General features: G+C 43.7%; 1 protein-coding gene across 1 annotated transcript; it reads right to left on the bottom strand.

Annotated features, from left to right (window-relative positions):
- Positions 1-1,440: 1,440 nt before the first annotated feature.
- INSIG1 (insulin induced gene 1) lies at positions 1,441-10,135 on the bottom strand. The gene is made up of 5 exons (XM_048951325.1): positions 9,665-10,135; positions 8,068-8,192; positions 7,098-7,264; positions 6,557-6,656; positions 1,441-3,760 (listed from the first exon to the last, which is right to left on the bottom strand). The coding sequence occupies exons 1-5, from the start codon at positions 9,984-9,986 to the stop codon at positions 3,731-3,733; spliced, it is 744 nt and encodes a 247-aa protein (XP_048807282.1). The 5' UTR covers positions 9,987-10,135; the 3' UTR covers positions 1,441-3,730.
- Positions 10,136-10,827: the final 692 nt, after the last annotated feature.

Raw genomic sequence — 10,827 nt, 5'->3', positions numbered from 1 at the left:
GCTAGCAGCACCATTACAGCCTACAGGCTTTCTTAACACGCAGTTATGCAATAAAACTGCAGTCCTTACCTCTGTTATTAATCTGTCATCATAATCTGCACTTACAGCCTCTGAAAATAGAACATCACAGTAAGATTCAGGGACAGGGAAAGGACTACAGTGCTGGTGTGGGGAAGCTCACATACTTCATCAGCCAAAGAAATCCCCACCACCTTTAGAAAACCATTCTGGGCTTTTAGCTGAAGGGCTGTGGTCACAAACACCTTTCAAGTTTCCAAGATCAGAGTCCTTAATGATCTCTGTTTCAGAGGCATGTTTTTGTTCAATTAGTCCAGCATGTAATGCTTTGTTCTCCAGAATTTTGGAGCTACTCTGATGTGCAGCAAGACTACTGAGACTTCATTTCATTATTCATCTCAATATGTTCCTGTTGCATTCAGAGAACAGTCTATGGGCCCTCCTGTGGCTAATTTAGCACCTGCAAATCCCCATGCTTTAAGCCAAAGGCTGAATAACCCACAGAATGAGTGCACAGAAACTATGCTACCCACAGGTCAAATCACACTTTCTGGGAAAACTAATATGGATTTTACTTCTCTTTTCTCTCCTTTAGGAACATCGTGACCCTCCCCATCTCAAGAGGAAGCCATGGGTGATGTCCTAGCTGTCCAAGATAAGGAGAACACCAGGTCTTTTTGTGTATCTTTTCATTCCTTCTAACAAAACCTGAGCAGAGTGAGGGAAAGCAATGCACCTGGAGGACTGGGGCCATCCTCAGCCTGGAGCTGTTAACCACTACTGAGCTGGCATGGAGCACACACTCAAGCTGAACAGAATACAGGCTGTCTGAGCCAACGCAGCTTAAGCAGCTCCTAGCTAAAAATGCTCAAGTTCAGCCAGCACTGCACTGAAGCAGATGAAGACAGATCACAAAGCCATTCAACTACTTCTACTAAGAACAGCAGCTTCTAGAAGCCCAAGATATACATTTAAGTACAGTAAAACTGAAGGCTTTTTGTTGAAGTTTGCAAGCTGCTATCATGTCTAATTCACACAGCATTTAGCAATTCATCACTGTAGATAACCAGGCACACCAGGAAGCAGTATGTTTACCCTACACTGTCTGTATTTTGTTTCAATTATGAACGTTGCTATCTTGGAAAACAATGGCAATAGTGTTCTCCTCCCCAAGTCACATAGCAGTAACACATACTTATGCCACTTTCTTGGCAAAATAGCAAGACTTGCTCTTAAACTTTATTAACCCAGGCTGGAAACCCTTCTAGAAGTTAATCTTCCTGTGTTCAGCTTAGAATTATTATTATTTTTTTTAAATACCACTGAGTATGCATGACTGAATATTAGTTATGCAACCATAACAACTGTCCTTTTCAAGAAAGATTCCTGCATAATGTGAATACAGAGAATCCAAGGCAAACATGACTTGATCATAAAACTTTAATAGTAAAAAAAGTGTAAAACCAAACATACTGCTGAAAACTTATTTGTAAGAATGAGAATTTAAGTGTTCAAATTCGGAATAGTGCAAATTTTCTTCACTCCCCTCTCGTCACTTCCAAACTTAAATCACTTTGGTTCAGATACTTAAAAGTATTGGCAAGAAATGAACTTCTGATTCACATTTTTTTTGGCTACGGTATTTGTAACACAGATTTAGCTTGTCTTTGCAAATAAATACTTTGTTTTCTATCAATTACATGCAAAGAGCACAGTCATCTTTACTTACATCTGGTTTTATAGTTTTGAAAAATGGTCTCTTAAGACTGTTACAAAACTGTCTTTCCAGCAGGCAGCATATTTCTTGATATCTGAGCTGACCCAGTCTCAATCCAAGGACCTGATCTCTTCAAGTGGTTCTACAAAAATGTGATTATTGGGGTTTTAAGTGTTTGAGGAAGGATAGAAGGATCTGATGCCAGTGAAAATTACTCTTAATTTACACCAAGCAAGATTAGAATTGGGGTCTGTTTTGTAATACGCCTTTGTACAAAACTCTTCCTATAAAAAAGCACAAGCAGCAGCTACAGCATTCCCTTTGAAGAGTGAGAACAGCCAGAATGCTGCTACCTTGACTCAACATCTTTTTGGATGGGCTGCTCTTTAACAGATGTCTCTATTTATATCTGAAGCCATGTAAGATTAGAAATGAACACAACACAATAATTGTAGAATACAAAAAGGCAAATGCATAAAAGTTTACAAGTACACCATAACCACAAAACTGGAGTATTTCTAAAAATTTGGGTTTGATGAAAAGTACAACAGAACTAGTTAAATAAATTATTGCTCCATTTGACTCCATGCAGCATTGAAATGAACTCAGAACCCTTTTCTCTTTAATCTGTCATAAGAAATGATCACTATTGAAGAGAATATGAGGCTCAGATTTTTACTGTACATTGCACTTCGATTTTAAGACCTAATACTTGCTATTTAGGTCCACTGTGGTCTAAGCTATCAAACAAATACATTGTGCTCACAGAACTAAGTATTAAGAAACACCAAATGTTTAATGTAGTGACGTAAGCACTTTTTTGTTGTTTTTGCTTTTTTTTTTTCTATACAAGGCAATCACAGATTGCAAGTTCCATAGGGTTGTGATAAAAATAAGCAGTGATCTCTTAAAAACTGAGTAAGTGAGCTGTTTGCTACTCTTCACACAGTATATATCACATTTTATATCACATTTTAGGCCTGCTTTTGTTTCCAAACGCTTCAGTCAAAGCCCTGACTCAAACACATGCAAGATCACACACAGCCTGGGAGGAAACTCCAGCCTCCCCAGGAGCTGGGGCACACGCTCAATGGCCACAAATACCTGCACCACACATAACTTTCAGTCACACCAGACATTTAAGGTACCTGAAGACTGACTTTGGTGAGACAATGAAACTTGAGCCTAATTTTAAGTTGGAATAATCACACACATTTAAGTTCTTACTAAATTAGGGCCAAAACTAAATATGCTCAAGTCTGCTTGCTTGTGAAGCAAGCAACCTTTCAGTCACAATTTCTTGTGAAAGTTCACCTTGGAATAAGATTGTCTCCAGTGTTCACCTATGATACAAGTAATTTATAAATTCAGAACCAGGTGACAGTCTTTCATCCCTCTGACTCCTCCAAAGACAAACTCAATGCAGCATTACAAGTAAGGGCATGATTCCTTCATAAGACTCCTAAAAGCATTAGTGCAATGCCTCTAATTGGTTTTGATCACTCTTACTTTTAAATAACCCTATATTTTTATAAGATTTGGATAAATACTATTCCTATTAAACCATACTTCTTCATTGTTAAGCACCATCGATCTACTTCCTTTGGGCACTGATACAGGAGCTTGTAATTAAATTTCAGTTTCAAGGCTTTGAAAATACGGCAGCTGCTTCAATAACTTACATTGGATTCTAATACTTGGAAAACTGCCACTTAGCCTGAACTCTTGTATTCAACTTGGTGTTAAACTCTTCCAGAGAACAGCCATATGCAAATGCTTATGCAGTAAATCAGGGTAAGATTTCAAGATAAGCAGTTAATTTCACTTGGCTATTCTAAGAGTGGATTAATAATTTTTTTTTTTCCCCCCACAAGTCATTTGTGCAGTGAGCCCATAAAGAGATTATTTTTTTGCTAAATAATCTTCAATTTAAAACAGGAACACATCTTCTTAATGTTGCTCTCACACTGGCACCACGCTCTCTCCTCCGAGGATTTAGTCATTGTGTGGTTTCTCTGGAATACCCTATGAATATAAAAAAAATAGCCAAAAGTATGTTAGATTTTAATACCACATGAGAACTTGACTATATTATGCAGTATTTTCTATGACTAAATAGTCAACTAGCTTCATTTAGGCTGACAGTGACCTAGCACACATGACTTCCTATAAGAGCCCAGTGAGGACATGCTCCTCAACTGAAGACAAAACAGAAGTCACTATGGTTCTGTTCAGTCTCAATTCATTCATCTGATAAAAATCAGTGGGACTGTATTAAGACTTCACTGGCAATCCTCCCCACCTCAATTTATTTTTCAGCAGGAAATGCACAGCACTTACTTACTAGACATTAGTTTCAATTTTAAGGGCTCTCCTTTAAACTGTCCTCAAAAGTTACGGGATTTTCCAAGCAAAGCCTGGTATCAGATAGACCTGCTCATTCCTTTTCCAGTATGAAATCCTGTAATAACATCAGTGTAAGACAACATTTAACCAGCTTTTACTTAAAGCTTATGGCAAGTTTTTCCTCATACTATTTCCAACACAGAAATAGCCATAAGTGTTGAACGGGTTCACAGTTCTGCAAGCTCAAGCACTAGCAAACAATAGTTACTCTTGAGGTGGGTGTTTTAAATACCACTCTAGTTTACAGGACACTAAGACTGATGGTTACAACTCAAGATGTTGCCTCATTACCAGAAATGTTTGCTTTTTTTTTTTTTAATATTGAAATACTTCAAACCACTGTCAGCACCATTCCAATTTCCCCAATTCAGCAAAAGACAGACAGGAGAAGCAAGGCAACTCTACTCCATTAAGATACTTTCCAAAGGTGCTGCTTCCTACTCTACATACACCCAGCACACTTCTGTTCTTTGATTCACAACAGTCAAATGCAGCCCAACAGCTCAGTGACTACAGTAGAATATATTTAAAGCGACCCTTCCTTCAGGTTTAGTTGGAAGTGGTAATACTGCACCTTCTTGCCACCCTTACAGTGGCATCAATCTGGTTTCCTCAGCTTTTAGGTCATTTCTATAGAAGGACCTAACAGACTGAGTTCTGCTTCTCTGTTTTGAAGTGGTATTCTCCAAGCTCCTACCACCATAACCATTCTCATGAAGTTGCTGGGCTTCCCAAACTTTTTCCAGATTAAGTAATGGTAACAAAACTCATGAGAAGATGCTTCCAGATAACCAAAATAGAATGCTTTGCCTTGCCAGCTTCCCTCCTTTGAAAGGAGGGTGACAAGTTGGACAGAGAAGCTGCAGGCAGAAGTCAGTCTGATTTCAACTACATTCAGTGAAATGCCAGGTGAACAAGGCAGGAATGAAGGAATAAAGGAAAAAAAGAAATCTTATGTGCTTGAATTTAGTTTCTTCTTCATTGAGACTCCCTTCTCTTCCCAGCCTAAAAAGCACAGCAACTGGAAACGCTGCATATACCATTACAATATACAGAATTATAGCACAGAGCTGACTGCAGAATTTTAAGACTGTGTGCAATAAGCAAGGACTAAATTTGCTTTTCACACCAGGTGACAAAGTTTATATTTTATTTATCAAATTCTACCTCCCCACCTGTACTTAGTCCTAAGGAAACAGAGCAAGACCAGATAGTGTGAACTGCTGTGATTTGAAAGAATATCAGAGTAAAAACTGAAGACTGTGGCTGGGGTCCTGGGAAATCTAACTTGGGATCAAGCCAGCAGGAAATAACTTTTAGAACAACACTATTAAGAACAGAAGTAGATGTCGTCCGTCTGTGTCCCCCTCCCCCCCCCCTTTTTTTTTATAGGAAACAGACTTTTGTACAAGAGGTAACTTAATTTAACGTAACTGAGAATCAATATCAGAGAAATTAAACAGTTAACATGGCTTTTCTTCCCCCCCCCACCTTGTCTGTAAATCAGTCCAGCTACAGCATCAAGTTCTGACTGGTCACTTTAGAGGTACGCTAGCATCTGTCTGTTGAGTTAGAAAGGTTAGACAGAAGGGATTCAAAGCCTGTTTAAGGCAAGGCAGGCAGCTTTAGACTAACTTATCTGTGGTTCAGTCCTAGAAAGTGGCTTCTCCCTTTACTAAACAAAGACTGGTATTTTAGTAAAGTCTATAAAGGCCGTTCCTTCAGTGGAAATTAAAGGCACCCAAGGCACAACAGCCTTTGAACCGGAATACTTGAATATTTTCCAGAATAAAGAAATCATGTAGCAAAAGAAACAAATAAGATCAACAAACTATTAATTATTTAACAACCAGGCTGAAAGCTGATGTACAATCAGGTTTACTGTTAAGTGCACTACAAGGGAATAATTAGTTAAGAATCTAGCAGGTAAGACCTACTTACACTGTATTATACCATTTGCGGAGTGATATTTGAACCACGTATAAAATGACCAGAAAGAGCATATTTAATTCCAGAGTGGTGGAATTTAATGCTTTATGAGGATATATTTCCTCCACAAAAGAAAAATGCTTTAGTGAATGTTTAATTAGAGCAAGCCCATCTGCCTCTCAGCTTTTTAGCTACCTTAGACATTATGTCAATTGCTAATAGAAAGGGAGTAGTTAAGATGCTGATCAGATCTGCTACACAGATGCAGTTCTTATTTAGGCTGCTGCTGGAAAAAAGTTTTCATATAGAAAGGTAATTCCTACTCTACTGGCAACACAGGTTATGTTTACATTTCAGCTCTTTTGAAGACACCTATTCATCTCTCAATCTGTGAGTCACACCCTTAGAGGCATAGTTTGTTCTTGGACTGTGAATGACAGAAGTTATTTGGACTGTTAAAGGAAATGCTAATTACACAATAATTACCATAGCCAGTTGGCGTCCTATGTTTCCTACAGTCACACCTCCTGAGAAAAATATACATGGAAGCCAAGAACGGATGTACAGAAAATCTGGGGATGTGTACCTAATAAACAAGAAGTAGTAAGTTAAAGACAAGGCATTATCATCTTCTTATGTACTGTTAACAAGATGCTATCAATTCTCCCCCCAGACACAGCAGAGAAACACAGGAGAAGAAATAGCAAGACCGAATTAAATCTGTTAACTTGAGAGTCTTAAAAAACAAAGTCCAGCATTTCTTTCACCTGAGAGCAAGTTAATGACAGACCAAGTCAGGAGAAGTTGAGTTGTTGAGATGTATGCTGAAATAACAGCTCAGTTTGAAAGTCACCTCCCTCCCCACTCAGTGTTCAATCTAATAATTTAGAACATGACAATTAACTGCTTTAGACATAGAAAACACTTCGTTATAAGAACACGCCAAGAATGTTAATAAGTAGCTTCCAATACATGCGCACTGATTTTTATTACAAGAGTTGAAATACTATTTTAAAGTGTAACTTACTGATAAACACCATTATATACAAGGAACTGGGTTATCAGAGTTGCTACAAATGCTATTGTAATTCCAAGTCCGAGGCCACTTCTTGAACGATCAAATGTCCACCAAAGACCCAGTGATAAGGCTGCAAGAGTCAGGGATAGCTGGACGTTGTTGGCAAAATCTAGTTTCTGGATAGAGATGTTAAGGACAATTCTTTCAAGTCTGCTAACATCCTACTCAAATGGAAAGCAAGTGTGATTTTACATTTCTAGATACACTACATTAAGAATCTAGTTCTCACACCTGCTGAGCAATTACTCCCCTTGTTGCCTTTATACTTGCTCAGTGTTACAGAAGCCAATGTGACTGGAGTGCATCTAAAGAATACACCATATAGTAATACATTTAACTTCCACGGATTTTCCTTTTTTATCTGAAGTAACCAAGCTACTCCTTCCTAATTTAAAGTTTTCTGCACAAGTCATAAGCATTCAACACACACACAAAAAAAACATTCTTACTGAATAACTTAGTGCATCTCCCACCCCTGGAGGCATTCAAGGCCAGGCTGGATGTGGCTCTGGGCAGTTTGGTCTGGTGGTTGGTGACCCTGCACGTAGCAGTGAGGTTAAAACTAGATGAGCATTGCGGTCCTTTTCCACCCAGGCCATTCTATGATGCTGTGATCTCACTAGTTACTTACATTAACTATTAAATACAGACAGCACACAGATTAACTCGTGTTGTTTTTACCTTGTTGCACTGAGTTACACCAGACACAGAATGATGTCTGGCCTTCTCCCATCCCAGAACCCCATAACTTCTTCAAAGTTAACAGTGGTGAAGTATTGTAGAGCAACCATTGCACTGTACTGCATGTTTCTGCAGTCCAAAGTTGCCCCCTGGCATTATCATTACCTTTGTAACTCCCTCAGGTGAGCTCAGGGCAATACAAACAACATGTCAAGCAACAAAAACTAGGTAAGGATACAGCACTTGCGTGATTAATGCCAACAAAAACTGCTATGCAGCGCATCACGCTCGCCCACTCTCTTTTGAACTTGTGTGGTTCCCCAAGGTGGCTGTCAATGCAGGGGTACAGCAGGCCAACAACAGCTGCAAGAGAAGCAAGACAATATATTAACCATTATACACTGATTATTTAAATACATTAAACATTAGCTTGTCAAATAAGTGTTTGGCTAAGCATTATTAGTAGTGACACAAGTAGTACAGTACTGTAAGCCTGGCAAAGAAAAGACAATTAACAACCCTTCATATACACTTCAGGAATGAAAAAATAAAAGCCTCAGACTTTATAAAGAGATGTTCCATTTAAACCCTTAGAGCAGAGATGTATGTAGTGCAATATTAAGGTATCTCACTTCAAGCTCTTTTTCTTCCATAAGCATGAATCATTTCTCACTGAGTAAACACTTGCCCTGCTCCAATAAAACAAAATCAAATAGCTTAATTACAGAGATGAATAGAATGTATCTTTACTGTTTGTGCAGGATATCTCCTTTTATTAATGTATTGCCTGTGAATCAGGCCCTGAATTACTATTTATGTAGACTAAGATGTTGCTTGGCAGAACTGCTTCCCTTTCTGCTGGGCTCTAACTCAGCCTATGATCCCAATCCATCCCACATGAGTTTTGGTATCTAACAGAAGCAGGGTGGAATCTCAGGAAGGAGCTGCCATCAGCCACAGCCTGTGACATATCTACCCACCCTCTTAGCCAGGCAGGGTTTTACCCTCAAATTGCCTTTTCAGTTGAGAAATGGTGGCAGAAGGAAGAAGAGAGGCTACCATGAGCTTAGTTGTATGTTTTAGAATAACAAAACTTGTCCCTGCTAGCAGCTCCATGTGTTGACAGAAGGCTCGAATGAGGCACCCAGTCTCATGTTATGTGTTTCCTCCACTCTGCTCCCCTCAATCTTTGATTCCTAAAAGAAACAGCTTCCCTGTGCAGGAGAATATGAGACATATAGTAGGGCATAAGGCAGTAGAGCTAATACTTCAAGTTTTGTTTCTTGATGCTAGTCACAGGACTTTCACCTTGAGATAGCAGCTAATAGCCAGAGCTTAATGCAAGCACGATAAGACTACTAGAAAACTATCTTATGACAATCTTTACTACACAGCTTATCACTCATGCAAGCATATCATTCATACTTTCAGCAGGGGCACAAACAGCACCACCAAAAGATAAACAAGGCACGCAAGGCTCGCTGAAGCACTTCTAGCGCCAAGATGACGGCGCTCTGACGCCCCGCGCTTCCACCCCAGCTCCCCGCACCCCGTCCCGGCTGCCCGCACACAACGCAGCCCCGCGCCCGCAGCCCCGCACGTGACTTCCTTGTTGTCGGCCCGGCCCGTGGCCTGTTGGCGGCGGCAGCCAATGAGAAGCGCCGTCCGCGCCTCACCAGTTCAGCAGCAGCCAATGGCGGCGCGAGGGGCGGTGGCGGGACGGGCGCGGGGAGCCCCGCGGCGGCTGCGGGCAGCGCGATCCGCGATCCGACCGAGGGGCGTCACGGAGAGCGGGATGGGGCGGGGGGTGTCGGGAGGGGTCGCATGGCACTCACCTGCCGCAGTCCCGCAGCACGGCGGCACCCACCAGGCGGAGGAGAAGAGCGTGGCGATGACCTCGTCGGGAAACAGCGTGACGTTGCGCTGGATCTGCAGCAGGTTCAGCACCAGCGCCATGAAGGCGCCCACCACGAAGAGCACGACGCTGCGCTGCACCAGGTGCTGCCTCCACGTCGTGCCGTCCCGCATCGCACGTCCCGCGCTGGGCGATGGGCTCCGCATGGCGCCCGCCTTGGGGGCCGCTTCCCCGGGCCGCGCCGCGTGCCGCGCACGGGCCGCGCAGGAGCAGCTCCAGGCGCCGCTCTCCAGCCGGGGCATCTGCCCGGCCGCGCTCCGGAGATAGCGGGGACGGCCGGCGGCGCAGGTGACGGCCGCAGAGCCGGGCTGCACCGCCCCCTCCCCGCTACCGCCTCTCACCTCAGCCCCTAAAGAAGGCGCAGGCCGCCACCGCGCTCGCCGCCCGCTCCCGGCGTAAGGTTTATAACCGCCGGCGGCCGCCGTCACGTCACCCGCCGCCAACCTACCGGCGGCAGCGCCTGGCCCGCCGGCGCTCCGCCCCTCCCCTCACGCCGCGCCGAGGGCGGGACCGGGTGCGAGCGCCGAGCGCGGGAGTCGCGCGCCGGCCCCGGCCGCCCGCCCAGCGCTGGGGTGAGGCGGCGCGGCCAATGGCGGGCGGGCGGCTGATATGACGTGCGGGACACACCACGCGCCCGCCCCCCCTCGCTCCCCTCCCGACCGCCCGCCGGGTGACGGCCGCAGCGCCGAGCGGCCAATGGAGGGCGGGGCGGGGCGAGAACGCGGGGAGTGTTGCTGGACGGGCTGTGGATCCGCGCTGCACCACCCAAACCCGAACCGGTGTCTGAGGTCACTGTCCCAGCACTCCCTGTGAGGAGCTGTGAGGCAAGGCTGTCTCTGCTCAGCCTGCTCCGCTCTGCGCCCAAGCAAACCCAGGGACATCTGCTGCTCCTCACACCCCTCGCCCTGCATACCCTTCACCATCTTGGACATGCTGTGACAGTTTTATGTCTGTCCATTGCAGCACGCAAAACAGCACACGGCGTGCGGTGGTGACTGATGGTGATGGTGGCAGTGGTTGTGGTCCTTGCAGGCTCGCCTGCACCTCCACGCTGGGTTGTCCCTCAGGAGGTGGCACCTGCCC

The sequence above is a fragment of the Lagopus muta genome, chromosome 7 (assembly GCF_023343835.1).
Source record: "Lagopus muta isolate bLagMut1 chromosome 7, bLagMut1 primary, whole genome shotgun sequence".
NCBI lineage: Eukaryota > Metazoa > Chordata > Aves > Galliformes > Phasianidae > Lagopus > Lagopus muta.
The sequence above is the reverse complement of the archived record's forward strand: the minus strand, read 5'-3'. Positions and strand labels throughout refer to the sequence as shown.